At 41.1% G+C, this 21,547-nt stretch overlaps 1 protein-coding gene across 1 annotated transcript in view; it reads right to left on the bottom strand.

The window, feature by feature from the left end:
- Kiaa2012 (KIAA2012 ortholog) overlaps positions 1–21,547 on the bottom strand; it is a 123,141-nt gene that overhangs the window by 72,967 nt on the left and 28,627 nt on the right. The window contains exons 8-10 of the mRNA XM_047542946.1: positions 20,122–20,290; positions 16,747–16,998; positions 6,407–6,571 (exon numbers count right to left, since the gene is read on the bottom strand). Coding sequence (XP_047398902.1) covers positions 6,407–6,571; positions 16,747–16,998; positions 20,122–20,290 — 586 coding nt within the window. The remainder of the gene's footprint in view (positions 1–6,406; positions 6,572–16,746; positions 16,999–20,121; positions 20,291–21,547) is intronic.

Genomic DNA, 21,547 nt, shown 5'->3' with positions numbered 1-21,547 from the left:
TGTTTTATCTCTCTGGAACTCACTTGCTTCCCCTTCCACCAGGTTATGATGTAGCATGAGGACCCTCACCAGAAGCTGAGAAGTGTCAAAGTATTTGTGGATATATGTTAAAATCACACCAGGAAAGAGTTGCAAGAAAGACTGCTAGTTAAATGACAACAAACAAATATACAACAACAACAACACAAAACCAAGAAACATTTTGGGAGTAAAAACAATCCTTTTAGGTCAAGGGTAAATGCTAATTAGAAACTCCGGAAGAGATCAGGAATTTAAATTTATATGGAACCCGAGGTCCCAATCTGAATCCTTGGCACAAACATTCTTGAACTTCTTGCATTAAAAAGTTATTCTTTGAATAAAAGAACTTCTAAGAGAAAATGTCTGTTGCTGGCACTGTGACCAGGAGAATGGATGAAGGATTTGAATCAAGGGTAAGCAATTCAGAAAGCAAATCCAATGTTTTGACTCATATCCGTCCAAGTTAACTTTTTCTTTCTTAAGCCTTTGAATTTTCTAAGTGTTGCAACATCCCAACATGACCAAGAGGGTCAAATTCCAGCACTAGTCTTCATATCTTTTTTTTCCCTTCTGAAGGTAATATTCATCTCTTGATGCTGTCTGAAATCAAGAGATCATGATCTAATTGCCTCAGAATTTATTTCCAAATAGTTGTTGACAGAGTCTGAAAGTTTCAGAAAGATCAGACAGATCATATTCCCTCCTTTACTTAACTATTTTTTTAAGTTAAAAAAAAAAAAAAAAAACACCAAAACTAAGATCCTCAAAGAATTTTCCTTTATGGCACCTGGGGTATTCAGTCAATCAGCAAGCATTTCTTGGACATATGATAAAGAAAAGAAGTTTCTTAGGACTCACATATTTGGAAGCTAAACAGAAAACAGATGCAGACAAATAGTCATTAAAGAAGTGAGACTGAGTGAGAGGAATGGGCCACGGCTACATCTAGGCAGTTGTATAAGATGAGGATTTATTCAAGAAAAAGTTCTAGAATAGATAAACTTAAAGCTATCCTAAATATTTGGGTAGTTACCTGGGCAAAGACTTGGAGAGAAAAGAATGGAGACCAAATGGGCTCCTTAAAGAGATGAGAAAGGGTGAACTGGAATATAGGGGGAGATGAAATTGGAAGGGGAGGGTGGAGGTGGTAATTGAGATGGATTTGAACAAACTGAACAGCAGAGTCTGGTGTGCTTGGAGCAAATCCTATGCAAGAGGGAAAAGGTTTTTTTTTTTTTTTTTTTTTTTCAGTTTACTTCTGAAACCAAACCAAGCAGACCAAAAAACCAACCCCCCTCCAAAGAAAGAAAGAAACAAACTTTTCCCTTAATAGAAACTTTTAGAAAGGTAGACCTGTTCTGTTGATCCTTGTAGGGAGAGGTGGGTTTAAGAACTTTCCCATCTTGCAGGGGACCATCTACTCACCATCAAGACTGAAGGTCAACCAACTGGAGGATAGACTAGAGAGAAGTGAGTAATTGACTAATGATCAGCTCATTCATTCAGCAAGCACACAGTGAATGTCTTTGGATTCGAGAGGTGAGTGGGATTAAATATATTGTCCATGGGACTGGGACAAAATGGCAGACAAGTCTCCATTTATTCAGCACAAGTTTCACTTCTCTCTCTCCTGGAAATTATCAAACGATGTTTTCAGAGATCGTTTACTGTGATCCTGCCATGTGTGGGTCAGGGACTGTGCTAGGTGCTGGGAATACTGAAGTGACTGAAGTCCAAATATTTCTTTTTCTGCTTCTGGCTTTCGCTTTGCCAAAAGCAAAACTATTTCTTTTGGAACACAGTGGACAAATGTGCAGCAGGTGAACAGAATCACATTTGCTGTCCAGCTGTTATACCAGCTGTGACACACGGGCAGTCCCCTCCACCTGTCTCACTTCTGCTCCCACCAATTCAGAACCAAGATATTTTTGTACTCATCTCATATAACCTGAGCAGTGATGGAAGTTCTTTGACACTGAATTTGGAACCAAGTACATTCTACTTTCTGGAAATTCATAGGCTCAGTGGTTACTTCAATAGTAACAGACATAGGTTGTAAAAGGCAGCAAGTCAAGGGGTTTCTTAATGACAGGGAGGTCAGTCCATTTGCTTCAGATGCAGGAACCGTGGACAGAGAATGGATGAGGGAATGACCCAAAGTCATCTGGTCACATAGAGGACGAGAGGGGGTGACTCAAATCTCTTGGCTTTGAATTCCACACTCTTTATTAAGCCAGTTGTGACATAACCCACCAAATGAGTGCAGCTTTTCATCTCCCTCATTGAGGGGACTGCTGGCTGCACAGCTCATGTGGACACATCATGGCGGTTTCAGGGTGGTTGACACTTATCATCCTCTGACTTTATGTCTTTTTTCTTTTGCAAAATCGCTGTTGCTCAGAGCCAGCATTTCTTTTCCAAAAAGTTAATGTGCCAGGAGGAGTTTTGGAAACTGCTTTGTTATCTGTCAGGAGCCAGATGATTCACAGCAATGAGCCAACACACATGACAAGGATACCTGATTGGATTACCAATTAGCCACCTCCACCTCTGGAGAGTGGTTGGAAAGAAGAGAAAAGGCAGTGTTTGGTTTGGGCAAATACCAAAAGGGCTTTATCATCCCCATCAGGGCATCAGCATGGCACACTAGACCTCTTCCAAACCCTTCCTCTGGAACTCCTTTCTCCAGATGCTCCAGCAAGAGTGAACTTGTTATGTGAACATAGGGTTATTGTGTCTGAGCTACAGAAGCACCTCTGTGTCAGTGAGAGGGGAGAAACCGGCTGACTTGTGTCTGTTTTTAATGATGTCTCTGCTGCTGTGGAATTTTGGAAGCTGCAGGTAAAATCTCCCCCTTTGAAGCCAGGGTTGACCTGGGATATGTCAGCTCACTCTTGCCTTGGCAGTAGCGCCCTGGTTCCTGTGGGCCCTGGGAGGGAAGGGCACATGTTTTCTCCATCTGGACCCAGCAAGAAGCATCCCAGTGTGGGACCTCTGGAATCTTCTTGGAAATAAGCACAAGTATGGGCAACGTTAGCCCCAGTGTGGGTGAGGGAGGCTGAATCTGGACTGTTGTGTTCCCCTAATCCCCGGTGGGCACATGCATGCCGATGCTGGTGTGCTCAGGTGCCTGCCAGAGTATATGGCAAGCCCTATTCCTGGGAGGTGGCGGAGCAGGGCCATTGCTTGGGCCCTGTCCTCTGGGGGTCAAGATGGGATGAACAAGAACTGGCTGCCACAAGCCTGTGTCATGCCTTTGTGCGAGTCCAGAGAAGGTAGTCCCTTTGGCCACCTTGGGAGCAGGGCGAGGCTGCTGGGGGCACCTCATGTGACAGGAAGGCTGTGTAGCCCAGCCCCTGGGCATGGGACTTGGTGACTCCTGCCTCTGGCTTTCCCTCTCCCTCAGGTGCCTTTGGGCAGCACTCAGAGCTGCTTAGGCACTCTAGGGACTCAGGCCAAGGAGCAGAGGGAAGCCATATTTCCTTCAGTTACTTAAAAGGAATAAAGATGTCTCTATAACCTTACTATAAAGGCAAAAATAAGTAAACAAACAAACCAATAACTCTTTCACCTACTCTACTCACATTCACCACAGATGTGTGAGCTTCTGACTACTGAATATGGAGGTGCTGGGAGGGAACATGCCCAGAGAGAGCATGGAAGCTGGCAGAATCCCCTCCCAGACCTTACCGTATGCATGATCAGATGTGTGGAGCTGTTTCCCCACACCAAGCACCTGTCCAACAGACATCGACCTGGTGTTCTAGAACTCCATTCTGTTCTGACATTATCTACCTGGAGATGGCTCCCACAGGGTAAGGGCTCAGTTCCACAAGACTACTTCTGCTTCAGATGCCAATCGAACGTCCCAGTGGGTGGCTTGTGCTTCTGACTCCCTCCATGAGTATGATAATTTGCCCCTTAACTCAGGGAAACACTTAAGTTTACTGGTTTGTTATAAAGGATATAAAAGCTGGAGGTGAACACTGGATGAAGGGGGTTGTGCCAAGCTTCCACGCTCTCTCTGGGTGTGTTCCCTCCCAGCACCTCCATATTCAGAAGTCAGAAGCTCATCAACTCTGTTTGAGAGCTTGATCTCCAGTGCTACCCTTCTCCTCTTCGTGGAGACTGGTGGGTGGGGTGGAAAGTTCCAACTTTCTAATCCCATAATTAGTTGGTCTTTCTGGTGTCTGGCCCCATTCTGAGGTTATCTGTGGGGCCTACCCTAAGTCACTGCATTAGCATAAACTCAGTTGTTATCAAAAGGTCTCCCTGTGAATAAGAAAAACACTCCTATCACTCTGGACATTCCAGGGGTTTTAGCTCTGTGACAGGAAACAGGGACAAAGACCAAATATAGTTCATATTATACCACATTTATATTCCCATCTCCAAGGCAAAGGGATGCTGCCAGCTAGAGTGCTCAGGAGTACACACACACACATGCCCACACACAAGGCACAACACACACACGTTTGCACAGAGGTACATGTTTTTGCACACATACATATATGTTTACAGTCACACGATGAACATGGACACATGCACGACCACACGCACAAGCATGTGCACCTGTACACACATATACATGCATGTATGTATGTATCACACATGAACAATGACATATGTACTGAAACACACACTTATTCACAGGCCCGCATGCATTTACAGACATGCACAGTCACTCATGGGTGTGCATGGATGCACATGAGTACACATATACACACATGGGTATGTAAGCACATGCACACTCTGCTCAGAGACACATGTGCTTATAACACACCTTCACTTGAACACGTGCACATGCCCACCATACACACTTGAGACTTCAGGTTGCCCTCTTGTCCCATTATGGCCATGGCATATATTCTAGTTAGACTCTCCCTTTATAAGGCTGTCCAAGAGTAGGTGTGTGTGTCTGTCTGCTCTGATTTGTCCTGAACTATGGGATCTCCACGATGGCCTTTGGTCCAGCTTGGCTCATTTGCCTCAGAACTAGAAGAGCAAGGCTGCCACACCACTATAAAGCAGAAGATGTATTTTGACCATCTCAGCCTTAAACAGAGAAGCTGCAAACACAGACTGGAGTTCTCAATCTACGTATTTAATTTATACTTACAAGAATTCAACTATTTGCGAGGCTGAGGCAGGAGGATCTCAAGTTAAAAGCTAGCCTCAGCAGTTTAGCGAGGCCCTAAGCAACTTAGACCCTGTCTCTATATAAAATATTAAAAAGGACTAGGGATGTGGCTCAGTGGTTAAGCATGCTGGGTTCATCCCTGGTACCAAAACAAAACAAACAAAAAGAATTTAAGTATACTTGCTTTGGGGACAGAATGAGAGGGGGCAGGGAGGGAGAGAGAAAGAGAGAAAGAGAGAGAAAGAATATTTAAATAGAGAGGCATCCTGTCCCTGAGTGAGCTGTCAACTTCCTGATGGCTCTCAGTCCCACATCCTCAGAGTGAGAGCTTCTCACAGCCCTGAATGTGATTATGCAGTGAAGAGAGACGCCTTTCTTCACACAATCTGTCCCCAAACACTTGCCAGCTTTTTCATCTGGTCCCCCCACCCCCAAGTGGTTCAGGGCCCCAGTGAAGAAGCAGCTGGCTTGGCTGTACTTTCTTGGCAATGGCCTGTCAGTCTCCAGCATGGCACCCCTGCTGGGGATTTTCAGGGGTGATTGGGACTCAGCCATCTTTGCTTTATGAGCTAACTTGAGAGCTCCTGTGGTCACTGCTACTGCACTGTCCTTGCATTGGTGCATTGGAGTCTCCCAGCTCCTTCAGGATGAGACCTTTTTTTTTTTTTTTTTTATTGTGGTGCTGGGGATTGAACCCAGGGCCTTGTGCATGCAAGGCAAACACTCTACTAACTGGGCTATATCACCAGCCCCAGGATGAGACCTTTGAGCCTTGCTAGGTCATAGAGTGCATGGCCTTGTCTCCCCTCCAGTAGAAAGCCAGGGTTCTTTGCTCTCTGTGACCGGGCCTCAGGCTCTGTCTGGGCTGGAGGGTGGCTCCCCTCTGGGGACTCTTGCTATGGGCAGAGTCCCTGGGCTCCCTTGCCCTGGGGAGGTTATGGCTGGGTGTGGAGTATGCCTGTGGCATCCAGTGGTGCGCCTCTCCCAGGAGCTCCAGAGCTGCGTCATTACACACTGCTGACAGGGTGAGGAAAGCCCTAACCGGCTTGGCCATATGTGTTGGTGCAGCAAACCCTCAAACATGTACCGACTCTTCAGGATGCGTGAACGTTGATCCCACTGACACGGTAGGAACACTGCTGATTTCCCCTTTTCATTGAGGAACTGACATTGCCCGTAGCCCTGAGTGTGAACCACCCCCAAGCTGGCAGGGGGAGGGGATCCATGCATCCCAGGAATGAGTACCTTGCTCTGCTGCCAGTGTCCTCACAGTTGGTGTGTCTGTGGGGCCGTCGCGGCCTGATGTCCGAAGACTGTCCAGGTCCCCCTGGCTCTCCCAACATGTCCTTTCTCTCATCAGGGGTTGAAGGTCCAGTGGTGGTTTCACATCCAGGGACAGAACATCGTCATCTTCAAAAGTAGCAGGGAAAAGGCGAGTGAGAGAGCTTCTAAGTCAGCGGAGAGGAGAGCAAACCTCTTTCCTAACTTGGTTGCTAGCTCCTGCTGTTTAGGATGATGTAGCCACTTATCTTCAAGTTCCTCTCTTTTCCCATCTTGCTAAGGAGCAGAGACCAGATATACACCATGGCCACAATGAAACTGCCCTTGTCTAGGACAGTGGCCCTTCATTTGGGGAGGAATTGAGTCTCAGTGGTTGTTTTATTCTCGTCTTATGGGTGGGATGTGAGATGCAAGTAGGACTAGAGATACTGCAGACTCCTTCCACCCTCAATCTGAAGGCTCTTACAAGGGAGACTCCAGCTCTAGAGCTCATGGGATTATTTGATACAGATTTCTGACCACAAAATGATTTTGCTAGATGGAGCCAACGGTTATAGTCCATCCTTATGGTATGTAAAGTATGAAGTATAGCTGCCCTACAGCTGACACTATACTATGAAGTACAGTGTCCAGGTCACTCTGGATACCCAGGTCCTCAGGTACTCAAGTCCCTCATGTAAAATGGCATAATATTTGCATAGAACCTACATACATCCTCTCATATACTTGAAATTATCTCTAGATTACTTATAATACCTAGTACAATGTAAATGATATGCAAATAGTTGTTATACTGTATCGTCTGGTGAATAATGGCAAGAAAAATGTCTGTATGTGTTCAGTACAGATATAATTGTTTTTGCTATTATTTTTGATTTGTGGTTGGTTGAATTTGTGGTGTGGAACATAGGGATATGGATGGCCAAGGGTACCATCCTCCAGAGGGTAGTCAGAGGGTCACAGAAAGTATGCCATACCCCCCCACCTTTCTTCTCTCTTCTCACAGGGATTATGCTACAATGGCTGAAACCCAGGAACTTAAGTGACTGAGTTTTGGCTTCATCTTTCACAAAGAGTGGTGTTTATTTCACATCCAACACAACTGTTACTTTTTGGGTTTAAAAGCTGGCTTCACACACAGATTCAAAATATCAGAGACTGCTTATTTGTTACAAAGGGGAAAAAGCATCTTTATAGAAGAAAAATCTAGCAGACAGAACCTTTTATGGAACAATGAAGTTTAATATTATCTATAATCGAACAAATTGATTATTTTGTGTTCCTTGACGTGATGCACAGAGAAGGAAACCACACCCTATGTGATATTCTTCTGAGAAATGTTTCATCTGAATCTCGTTATGAGAAAACAGACCAACTGAGTGGTAATTCTGTTAAGGAGCTGGCCCATCTTCTTCAAGAATGTTAATATCATAGAAGAGTCTGAAAAATTCCTCTAGGTTAAAAATTTCCAAAGAGATGTGACAACTAAGTGCCATGCATGATTCTGAGTTGAACTCTGGATTAGAAAAACGAAAAGCTTAAGGAATATTTAGTATAATAAGAGATATCGGAATGTGGATTGTATATTAGAAAATAGAATTACACTGATAATTTTCTTGAGCATGATAATTATAGTTATGAAGAGAACATTATTACTCTTAGGAGATATGTAGTGATAAGGCATAAAATACACAATGTCTGGAACTTGCTCCCAGATGGTTTGGCAATACAATAAAATATGTATGTGTGAATTTGCAGATATAAACGTTGGTTTTTGTGATATTAAGGGTGAAATAATCCAGGGCTAAGCGAGTAAATGAGCATGTGAAATATCTGTGTCCATGGAACAGTTCCATTTTTTAGCTCTAAATACCCTTGCAGCAGGGTATGGTGGTGTATACCTGTAATCGCTGCTACTGAAGTAGATTGCAAGTTCAAGGCCAGCCTGGGCAATTTAGTGAGACCCTGTCTCAAAATATAAAAAGGGCTGGTGATGTAGCTCAGTAGTAGAACTCCATGTATGTAAGTATGTATATGTATGTATGTATGTGTATATGTCTGTGTATATACCCCTGCATGAGGGTACGAGCAGAGTGCCAAGAAAAACTTGCTTCTTTGGATTCCTTTCTTTATGCATTTAGTAGGTTAGGTCACATACTGAACTAACTCACATCAATGTATCAGAGACTTCTTAAGCCAACTTCCTCCTGGCAATCTGGCAGGAGATGGACAAGCTCTAGATACTCAGCTCCTGCTGGATAAGTGGTAGCTCAAAACTAGCAGAAGGCAGTGCAAGATGCACAATACTGAAGACAGAACTTGCCCATGTTGTCATTTATCTTGTGACTGTTATGGCTTTGATCTGGAATGTCCCCCAAAGGCTCATGTGTATAAAGGCTTATTCCCCTAATGCAGCAATGTCCAGAGGAGGGAGTTTTAGGAAATGGTTAGCTCATTAGGACTCTGACCCACATCATTTAATTCGAATGGGTTGTTGGGAAGTGGGACCTAGCTGGAGAAGTAGGTTACTAGGAGCTGCCCTGGAAGGACTTATCTTGTCCTTTTTTTCTCTTTCTTTCCACTTCCTGGCTGCCACAAGCTAACACCCTTCCACCATGATATTCTGCCTCACCTCAGGTCCAAAGTAATGGAACTGGAACACCATGGTCTGAAACCTCTGAAACCATGATCCCAAATAAACTTTTCATCCTTTAAGTTGTTTATGTCAGGTATTTTGGTCACAGCAACAAAAAACTGACTATTGCAGCACTTCTGACTGTGCACCTGACATGATACCCAGAGGCAGAAAGCTGCTTTCTTACCTATTTGCACACAGAGTGACCCCTGCTCACATTTCAATTTTTTGTAAAGGAAACTTTAAAGTCTTCAGGATGATTAATGCTCACGTAACATACTAAATAAGCCTCTGGCCCAATAATCAGAGGCTGTTCTTAAAACCTACTTGTTTCAAGAATGTCCTGAGCCAAGTTCATTGTTGTATTTATTCTGAAAGACAGTGTAGTGTAATGGGTAATGGTATGAATTTTGGGTCTAGAAAACCTGAGCTCCCATCCCAGCAAGGCCACATGGAGTTGTGTGACTTCAAACTTATCTCTCAGGCTTCTGTTTTGATTTGTAAAATGAGCATAGAGGCTTGTGGTGGAGTGCCTGAGACAATACATGTTAAATACCAAGAACAGTGAAGGGTACAGAGGGAGAAGGACATACATCCTTAATGTGCATCCTCCTCCTACTTTCACTAGTCAGAGATCACTTGACATTGTGATCTTGTCATGTGACACATGCTTTTTGGAAAGGAGGCTTGGTTTTCTGAAAATGGGGAGCTTTCTAAATATGGTCCATTATTTATAATCTATCTAACACATTAAAACACACAGTTGCACACGTGTGTAATTCCAAACAACCATATAACATTTTAAAAGTCTGACATGAAGACTTTTATCAATATTATGGACCTTTTAATAATAATAATAATAATAATAATAATAATAATAATATAATGTTAGTCCATAAACAAATGAAAAATGAAATTTCATTGTTTAAAAACAGAATTAATGGGATGGGGTTGTGGCTAGTGTTAGAGCACTTGCCTTGCACATGTGAGGCATTGGGTTTTATCCTCAGCACCACATAAAAATAAATAAATAAAATAAAGGTATTTTGTCCATCTACAGCTAACAAACAAACAAACAAACAAACAAAAAAACAAAACAGGGAGGATCCAAGATGGCTGATTAGAGGGAGGCTGCATTCCTTGTTGCTCCATAACTTGGGATTCAAGCAGAGGGAAATCTGTTTCTCTGTGAGGCAGTCTATGCTGCTCATTGATCCCCTGCTGTTTACCACATTCATCCACCCTGATCACCTGCCATCTGCCAGCATATCACCTACTTTTTGAGGGCAGATTGCTCACTGAATGTTGCCTATCATCTGCTAACCGCCCATTTGCCTGCCTCTTACCTGCCCAAAGCCTTCCTTTCACCTACCCGTCACCCACCGCCAAGATTCACCTACTGATTGTCTACCATAAGCCTGCAGGCCACCTGCAGAATTCCAGTGGATCACCTGCTGCATGCTGTTGCCTGCAAGTCCATTGTCACAGTACCCACAGGTTTGGTTACACATGGCTGCTACCATTTTGGGACAACAGTCAGGACCTGCAGGATCTCTGTCCTGCCCATGTCCTGCACTGCAACTCCCCATTTGCCAACACATTTGCAAGTCAGTGCAGCCATCTTGGATTATCCTGGAAACGGAAGCTGCCATCTTTAGGTGGGGCAAATCCCATCCTGAGATGCCTGCTGGAAACCAGGAGCTTATTGTCAGGTACCTCTCATGCATCAGGCTACTGAAGACTAGGAGGTTTGAATAGTATATGACTATTATATTGTAGATATTTTTTCTCCTTATTGAAAATTTTTGTTTTTTATTTCTTTATTTTTCTCACTCTATTTTCCTTTTGTTTACCTGTTTCCTCAGAGTCTCTTTCTCCCTTTTCTCATGCTAACAACCAACTTCTTTTGATTTTGCTTTCACTCTTCCTACAATCTAGTATTTCTATATATTCTTCTTATCCCAATAACAGTTACATCCTACACCCCTCCCCATCCTCTTTGTCCACCATTAGAAACTGTAAACCTCATTGCAAATCTATTTGTTATACTGTAGATAATAATCAAACTCACTCTCTCTGTTTATTATGACAATACTGTTAATGTCTTCATAGGGGCTATTTGGTTTAGGGCTGCATATTGTCTTACTGGGTGCTGCTAATATTGATCTCCCACTTAAAAAAGAGATTTTGGAAACCTGCAGAGTCACTATAAGCCTATGGGGGCAACTGCAATACCCCAGGTCCCCATTGCTAGAGGGGAAGAAACGTGAACAACATGAAAAAACAAGGGAAGAAAGTGTTCCAAACAAACCAAGATTCTGTCTTAATAGAATCCAATGGCAGCATGGTAGAAGAAATGTCAGAAAAGGAATTCAGAATATACTTAATTAAAATGATCTAAGAAGCAAAGGATGAGATAAGAGAGTAAATGCAGGCAATGAATGAGCATTCCAATAAATAGTTAAAAAAGCAACTGCAAAAGATCATTTCAGTAAAGAGGTAGAGATTCTGAAAACAAACAAACAAACAAAAAAACACCCAGAAATCCCTGAAATGAAGGGAACAATAAACCAAATAAAAAACTCAACAGAAAACATCACCAACAGACTTGATCACTTGGAAGATAGAACTTCAGACAATGAAGACAAAATACTTAATCTGGAAAATAAAGTTGCCCAAACAGAGAAGATGGTAAGAAATCATGAACGGAAACTACAAGAATTATGGGATATCATGAAAAGACCAAATTTAAGAATTATTGGGACTGAGGAAGGCACAGAGATACAAATCAAAGGAATGAACAACATATTCAATGAAATAATATCAGAAAATTTCCCAAACCTGAAGAAATGAAATGGAAAATCAAATACAAGAGGCTAACAGAACGCAAAATGTACAAAATTACAACAGATCCACATCAAGGCACATTATAATGAAAATGACTACATTCAAAATAAATATAGAATTTTAAAGACCGTGAGAGAAAAGCATCAGATTATATATAGGGGGAACCCAATATGGATATCATCAGATTTCTTAGCTTAGACCATAAAAGCTAGAAGGGCCTGGAACAACATATTTCAGGCTCAGAAAAAACATGGTTGGTTGCCAACCAAGAATCTTATACCCAGCAAAACTAACCTTCAGATTTAAGGATGAAATAAAATTCTTCCATGATAAACAAAAGTTAAAAGAATTATAAATAGAAAGTCTGTGCTACAGAACATTCTCAGCAAAATATTCCACAAGGAGGAAATGAAAAACAACAATGTAGGTCAGCAAAGGGAGGAACTACCCTAAAGGTAAAGTCAATCAAATGAGAAACCAAGCCAAGTTAAAAACCAAAAATAAGCCAAAATGACCAGGAATACAAATCATATTACAATAATAACCCTAAATGTTAATGGCTTAAACTCATCAATCAAAAGACATAGACTGGCAGATTGGACTAAAAAGAAAGACCCAACAATATGCTGCCTTCAAGAGACTCATCTCAATGGAAAAGACATTCACAGACTCAAGGTGAAAGGATGGGAAAAAAATATACCATGCACATGGACTCAGTAAAAAAGCGGGATTTTCCATCCTTATATCAGATAAAGTGAACTTCGAGTCAAAGTTAGTCAGAAGGGATAAAGAAGGACATTTCATACTGCTTAAGGGAACCATAAATCAGGAAGACATAAGGCTCATAAATAGGTATGCCCCAAACAACGGTGCATCCATGTACATCAAACAAATCCTTCTCAATTCCAGGAATCAAATAGATCATGACAAAATAATTCTAGGTGACTTTACCATGCCACTCTCACCACTGGATTGATCTTCCAAACAAAAACTGAACAAAGAAACCATAGAACTCAATAACACAATCAATAACTTAGACTTAACAGACATATATAGAATATTTCATCCATCAACGAGAGAATTCACTTTCTTCTCAGCAGCACATGGAACCTTCTTGGAAATAGATCATATGCTGTGCCACAAAGCAGCCCTTAGTAAATACAAAAAAATAGAGATACTGCCTTGTGTTCTATCATATCATAATGGAATGAAATTAGAAATCAATGATAAAATTAAAAAACAGAAACCACTCTAACACCTGAAGACTAAATAATACACTATTGAATGAAGCACGGATAATAGAAGACACCAGGGAGGAGATTAAAAAAAAATACTTAGAGGTAAATAAGAATGATGATGCAATGTATCAAAATCTCTGAGACATTATAAAAGCAATAATAAAAGGAAAATTCATTGCATGGAGCATATTCAAGAAAAGAATAAAAAGTCAATAACTAAATGATCTAACACTACATCTCAAAGCCCTAGAAAAAGAAGAACAGAACAACACTAAAAGTAGTAGAACACAGGAAATAATTAAAATCAGAGCTGATATCAATGAAATTGAAACAAGAGAAACAATTCAAAAACTTGACAAAACAAAAAGTTGGTTCTTTGAAAAGGTAAACAAAATACATAAACCCTTAGCTACACTAACGAAGAGAAGGAGGGAGAAAACTCAAATTACTAAAATTCATGATGAAAAAAGAAATATCACGACAGACACCACTGGAATACTTAACATAATGAGAAGCTACTTTGAAAATCTATACTCCAACAAAATAGAAAGTCTTGAAGACAGCGACAAATTTTTAGAGACATATGATCCTCCCAAACTGAATCAGGAAGACATCCACAATTTAAACAGATCAATTTCAAGCAATGAAATAGAAGAAACCATCAAAAGTCTATCAACCAAGAAAAGCCTGGACCACACAAATTCTCAGCTGAATTCTACAAGACCTTTAAAGAAGAACTTATACTGATACTCCTCAAAGTATTCCATGAAATAGAGGAGAGAACCCTTCCAAACTCATTTTATGAAGCTAGTGTCACCCTGACACCCAAACCAGACAAAGACGCATCAAGGAAAGAAACCTTTAGACCAATATCTCTGATGAACATAGATGCAAAAATCCTTAACAAAATTCTGGCAAATTGCATACAAAAACATTAAAAAGATAGTGCACCACGATCAAGTGGGATTCATCCTGGGGATGCAAGGTTGGTTCAACATCTGGAAATCAATAAATGTAATTCATTACCAATAGACTTAAGGTTAAGAATCATATGATTATTTCAATAGATGCAGAAAAAGTGTTTGATAAAGTACAACACCCCATCCTGCTCAAAGCACTAGAAAAATAGGGATAGTAGGAACATTCCTCAACACTGTAAAGGATATCTATGCTAAGCCCATGTCCCACATCATCCTTAATGAAGAAAATCTGAAAGCATTCCCTTTAAAAACTGGAACAAGACAGGGATGCCCTCTTTCACCACTTCTATTCAATATCGTCCTTGAAACACTAGCTAGAGCAATCAGACAGACCAAAGAAATTAAAGGAATACAAATACGAAAGAAGAACTCAAGTATCACTATTTGCCAACAGCATGATTCTATATTTAGAAGATCCAATAAACTCCACCAGAAAACTTCTAAAAGTAATAAATGAGTTCAGCAAAGTAGCAGGATATAAAATCAATGTGCATAAATCTAATGCATTTCTATTCATAAGTGATAAATCCTCTGAAAGAGAAATTAGGAAACCTACTCCATTCACAATAGCCTCAAACAAAACAAAACAAAACAAAAAAAACCCCAACAACTTGGAAATCAATTTAACAAAAGAGGTGAAAGACCTCTACAATGAAAACTATGAAACACTAAAGAAAGAAATTAAAGAAAACGTTAGAAGATGGAAAGATCTCCCAAGTTCTTGGATAGGCAGAATTAATGTTGTCAAAATGGACCATACTTCCAAAGGCATTGTACAGATTTAATGCAATTCCAACTAAAATCCCAATGACATTCCTCATAGATAAAGCAATCATGAAATTCATCTGGAAGAACAAAAGATCCAGAATAGCCAAAGTAATCCTGAGCAGGATGAGTGATGCAGGAGGTATCACAATACCAGACCTTAAAATATAGTATGGAGCTATAGTAACAAAAACGGCATGGTATTGGCACCAAAATAGACAGGTAGACCAATGGTACAGAATGGAAGACACAGTGACAAACAGTGACAAACCCACATAAATACAGTTATCTCATGCTAGACAAAGGTGCCACAAACTTACAATGGAGAAAAGATAGCCTCTTCAACAAATGGTGCTGGCAAAACTGGAAATCCATATGCAGTAAAATGTAATTAAACCTCTATCTCTCACCCTGTACAAAACTCAAGTCAAAATGAATCAATGATCTAGGAATTAGACCTGAGACCCTTCACCAAATAGAAGTAAAATTAGACCTGAATCTTCATCATGCTGTCTTAGGACCAGACTTCCTTAATAAGACTCCCAGAGTGCCAGAAATAAAAGCAAGAATCAATAAATGGGATAGATTCAAACTAAAAAGCTTTTTCTCAGCAAAGGAAAAAATAAATTATGTGAAAAGAGAGCCTACAGAGTGGGAGAAAATCTTTTCCCTACACACTTCAGACAGAGCACTAATCTCCAAAATTTATAAAGAACTTAAAAAAACTACACCAAAAATACAAAGAACCCAATCAATAAAGGAGCTAAGGAACTGGACAGACACTTCACAGAAGAAGATATAAAGGTGATCAACAAATATATGAAAAAAGTGTTCATCATCCCTAGTAATTAGAGAAATGCAAATCAAAACCAACCTAAGATTTTGTCTAACTCCAATTAGAATGGCTATCATCAAGAACACAAGCAATAATAAGTGTTGGTATGGATGTGGGGAAAGAGACACACTCATACATTGCTGGTGGAGTTGCAAATTGGTGCAGCCAGTCTGGAAAGGAGTATGGAGATTCCTCAGAAAACTTGGAATGGACCCACCATTTGACCCAACTATCCACTCTTTGGTTTATACCCAAAGAACTTAAAATCAGCCTACTACAGAGATGTAGCCACATCAATGTTCATAGCAGCTCAACTCACAATAGCTAGATTATGGAACCAACCTAGATACCCTTCAATTGATGAATGGATAAAGAAACTGTGGTATATATACACAATAGAATATTACTCAGTCATAAAGAAGAATAAAATTATGGCATTTACTGGTAAATGGATGGATTTGAAGAATATCATGCTAAGTGAAATAAGCCAGTCCCAAAAAAAACCAAAGATCGAATGTTTTCTTTGATATGTGGATGATGATACATAAAGGGGTAGGAGGTGGCAAGGGGAGTAAGAGAAGAATGGAAGAACTTTGGGTTGTGTAGAGGGAAATGGGGTGAGAGTGGGTGGGGGAAGGAAAGATAGTAGACTGAGACAGACAGTATTACCCTATGTACATGTATAATTACATGAATGGTGTGAATCTACATGGTGTTCAACCATAGAAATGAAAAGTTGTATCCCATTTGTGTACAGTGAATCAAAATGCAGTCTGTAAAATTTAAAAAAAAATTAAAAAAAACCCAGAATTAACTATATGGCTTACAGCAAATATTTGGTGAATTTGTGCCATTTTACATCTGCAACTGGAAACCATTATAGGATGATTTAGTGAGTAAGTAGTTTGCGAGCTAGATACTAAGTTAGTTGTACTAAAGCACTGTGGTTAAGGCAGCTGCTGCCTGAACAAAAGCCATCTTCAAGTGCTTGGCAATGAACTGACCTCCCTTCCAGCCTCCTTTTTCTTGGCTGAGGGCCCTTGTCTGTCTTGCCTTGCTTCCCTTCAGAGTGAGATTCCTGTGGGATGCTGGAGGGAGGGAGCAGCTACCTGAAGGAGAGGGTGTGTCCCTGCCTGTGTCCACTGGGAGATGCACAGTTATGGCCCTTGGCCTTTCTAATGATGCATGCTTCTGGGGAGGCCTCCATAAGGGCCCAGCCTCTTCTGTTTCTGGTTCTGACTCAGGATATGGAGCACCTAGGAGACAAAGAGAAAGTCAAGTTGTAGTAGATGGCCATTGTTTTTGCCAGGTATCTCTTCTTTTGGGGGACCCATCCCTCCCTTGCTCATGCCACGTGCTTTGGGTGGAACCGTGTCCACTCCCTGACTCTAGGGTTGGGCACGTGCCTACACCCTGGATTGTGGGAGGTCATTACTGCCTTGGCCCAGTGATTAGTTCTGGGGGGAGGGGTGTGTGTGTGTGGCATGCCTGGGGTGGGGGGTGGGGGGAGCATGATCTAACGCTGGCCAATCAGAGGCAATTTTGGCCCTTCAGCAAGACTTTTAAAGAGCCATGTAGTTTTTAAATTATAGACTGACACAATACCTTCATTTTATTCATTTGTTTTTATGTGGTGCTGAGGATGGAACCTAGTGCCTCATATGTGCTAGGTGAGCGCTCTACGGCTGAGCCACAACCCCAGCCCCTGCCAGTCTTTTTAATAGAGGTTAGCAGGTAGGACGGAGCATGGAATGCAGGAGGACGTCTTTGTTACCACATATCCCGAGCCCACTTGAAAAGAGAAGATAACGGCCCTGAGAGACTTAGCCAAGAGCTACCCCGATGGTATTTTCTGAAGTGTGGATTCAACTTGTCCTGGTGTTATGGGCCAACCTATATGTGCCTTGACCAAACTCCATTTTACTCTGAGACCTCATTTCTTATAAGAAATGCTTCTCCCATGAGAAAACCCCGCCTATGCCACCTCCTGCTAAACTCACCCTGTTTGGTAACACATATGGGTTAAAAAATGTTTCTGTTAGTCTTATACAATGTATTATTAAGAAATGCATTTGTAAGATGTTTTCCATTTAATTCCCATTTTTCTTGGGCAGTGTACTGTACCCTGAACTGGGTCATTCTGATCTACTTCTTACATTGCTATGGTTTTGACTTACTGGTAGGTTGTGAGTTTTGGCTATAAAAAAGATTCCCTACCTTCTGCAAGGGGTTGAAGTTTGCAGAGGGGATTTGCTTGCTGCCCTTCCAATCTGTCAGCAAATAAAGTTTCATGTCCTGCTTCAAGACTGAGCCCATGATTTATTTCAAATGCACCACAACACTGGATCCTGCCTGCCTTCCTCCTTCCTTCCTTCCTTTTCCTTCCAATGCAGTAGGCTTGAGGTAGGCTTCTAATCCTACTAACTGAAGGAGTCCTCCTTGGGAAGTTCCTCTTGTAAAGGAAAGAAGAACTAATGGATTTACTTTCTTAATACTCTATTCCTCTTTTCCACTTGACAGTGTGTTACAAGTTCAGTGTACCTGAGCTCTAAGAATCTGGTTCATGACAGCCTAGTGCTCCTCCTAATCTTCTTGTCAGGATCATCATGGAAAACCATCCGATTTAACCCACTCTTGTGGACAGTCTTTTTTCTGTTCATGTTAAGTATGCCATTTGTTTGATGTTTTGACACCTGGAGCCTCTTGACCCTGGACAGACTGTCCCTCCCAAGGATAGCCAATTCCTAGAGAAAGTAAATGACTTGCCTGTGAGGCTATCTGTCACATGTAAACCAACCAATCCAGAGTCCTTAACACCCAATTACCTCCTTTATTGAGCTCTTATCCTTCTGGTCACTATCTCCTTGCCCTAATCACCCCAGAGTCAGTACCAAACAACCAGGGATAGTCCTTATGCCCTGGGGCCCACTGGATTAGTCAAAGTAGCCAGTCCTAAATTTGCTTAGCCTGTTTATTCTGCCTTGCACATTCCTTCTGTGAAAGTCATAATAAAGACACTTGGCCATGCCCCCACCCCCTTTCTGCCTCCTGACCAACCCTGGTGCTTCCCTATGTAGCCCTGCGCATCCTGGCACGCCCACTTCTCTTGGAACCAAGAGGAACAAACCATCTTCTCAGTGCAATTAATTGTCTTCCGATCCGCTGGCCTCATCACACCTGAATAATAGTAAGACCTACATTTAGACGCACTGTGTTGTTGTGCAGTCATTGTTGTTGGAAGGAGCTTTTTTTTTTTTTTTTTTAAGTAAAATCTACATATAGTGAAAGGCTCAGGTCTTAAGTATGCATTTCAATGAGTTTTGACAAATGTATCCATCTATACAACCAACCAAGATTCAGGCATTTTCATCATTCCAGAAAGTTCTCTTAGGCTCCCTTCCATTGGCTGGTCTTTTATCCTCAACAGTTAGACATTCTTCACAGTGAGAATTCTAAACAGCCTTAGAAGAAAATGGTCAGGAGTCAAAACTCTCTAAGCAATCACTGGCAGTGTCTGATGAAGCTTCTAGAAAACTCAGAACCCCTCAAAATTGGAGTCCCCTTTGCCTTAGACGGTGGAGCAAAGTCCCAGAAGCAAGACCCTCTTTTAGGTAAGTGTACTATAGAATGGCTTAGGAAGGTCAGAAAGAATTTCTCCTCATGACAGAGTGAGAGGTTACCTAGACCGCCTTCAAAAAACCTTCCTAAGTTCCCTGATGGAACTGATCTTGCCCATATTGTCTTAGAACTTTGCTGAGAAGCACAGAATCTCTGCTCTGATAAGGATCGTAGAAGTCATCTGTTAAGTTAAAATCATGAAAATGACATTTTGGACAAATTTTATCTTTCTTTTATAAAATGAAGGCCCAAAGATCCAAGAATTGTTTTTATCTTGACTACCAGGAAACTCAACTCGATTCAGTTGTTACCTAAAGCAATAACTTCATCCCAGATGTAGAAAAACATCTATTTTCTGCTCCTTTTGACCTTGTTTTTTAAAAACAATTTCAATTTGAATCGTCTCATTTTGAATTGCATTTTTTTTTCATGCTGCCTAAAAATTCCTGCAGATGTACAACACCTTTGGGGCACTGGACTTGTTTGTGGGCACGCCTGCCTTTGTGCCCCCTGTGCTTCAGCGAAGTGCACCAGTTAATGAAGGACTCAAGTATTTTTAAAATTGAATTAAATGTGACCAGAAGAGACCCAATTCTAGATTTTATATTTATCCCTTTTACTTCTTTTAGAGAAAATTCTCTGAAGAGGATGACCCTGGGAAGTTCAGCCTTGATTCCGGAGTGGGTTGAATTGGCAAGAGGACCCCAAGTGTCAGTCCTTTGTGGCATGCCTGAGATCCCTCAGAATAAAAAGGCACCTACCTCTTCTGCAGGCTTTTTCTTTTGGGGGGTGTTTGGTGTGGAAATGAATCTCCATTGGGATGATGAAGAGCTCTGTTGGGGGTTCATTAGCTTTAAATTGACCCCTCAGGGGGTTGAGGACTCTGGCTGGTTCTTCTGAAATGGGAGGTAATTTCAAAGCCTTTGGCGCCTGAAAAATTTAAACACAAAACCAACATGGCAGGTCTCCAAACCTGCTGCCTGCAGGGGGCAAACCATATTGTATCTTATTGTATTTCTTGCTGCAGAAGCTGCTGCAAGCAGAACTAACCCAGCTCCTGACTTATTGGGGCTGCTTGGCTTGTCTCTTAAGAGGATGACATGCGCCCATTACTTCTGCCTTCGATTATCCTAAGATTACCAACATGATAAATTTAAAAGGCTTTGAGAGGATACACAGTCTTTCTTTCTCTTGAAGCTGGGGAAACTGATACAGATTGAAATGATATAGTTGAGACCTCTATGTAGGGAAAAGGGGAAATCTCAACATATATTGTAAAGAGACAAAGTCAAGTCAGAACATTGTTTGATTTCAACCTTTCAGGTAAGAAGGGGCAGAAAATAGGAATATGTATGTGTGTTTGTTTACCTATGTAACCTCTCTCAGTCTCAATGTCTTCTCTGTAAAATAAAAGTAATTATTTGCCAGATATGGTGGCACACAACTGTAATCCCAGTGACTCAGGAGACTGAGGCAGGAGGATCACAAGTTTGAGGCCAGCCTCAACAACTAAGCAAGATCCTGTCTCAAAATAAAATAAATAAATAAATAAAAAGGGGTGGGCATGTAGTTTAGTGGTAAAGCACCCCTGGGTGCAATCCCCAGTACCGGGGTGGAGGGAGAAGATAAAAGTAATCATATTACCAAACTCTTAAGGCTGTTGTGAGGATTAAATGAGTTAGTATATACAGTAACAACAATATTTGGAACTAGGATTATTTCTATGCTATTTCTCTGAGAGTAGGCTCTCTTTTAATTATCAGAGTTTAATACCCTATCTTCACACTTACATGAATGTAGCTGAAAAACAATCACTGTGTATCCGAATCAACTAATTTGGCCTAGTTTCTTTCTGTTCACACACACAAACACATACACACACACACATGCACATACACACACACCATGGTATATATATTTTATACATATGTCTGTATTTTATATATATAAATATTTATGTTTATATGTTTAACATATATATATTTACATGGACAGAAAAATTTTATACATTTATGAGAGAGATAAAATAGGGGTATTACAGACTCCCTTTTCCAATTATTCAGAAGTTGTTGAACATTTCACTTTTGGTTCACAACTTTTAACACATGAACTTGGCTCTATGAAATGTATATGGTGCTGGACTTCAGAGAGTTTGATTTCACTGGAGGAAAAAGAAAAACATTCTCA

This window comes from Sciurus carolinensis, chromosome 3 (assembly GCF_902686445.1).
Source record: "Sciurus carolinensis chromosome 3, mSciCar1.2, whole genome shotgun sequence".
NCBI classification, from domain to species: domain Eukaryota; kingdom Metazoa; phylum Chordata; class Mammalia; order Rodentia; family Sciuridae; genus Sciurus; species Sciurus carolinensis.
The sequence above is the reverse complement of the archived record's forward strand: the minus strand, read 5'-3'. Positions and strand labels throughout refer to the sequence as shown.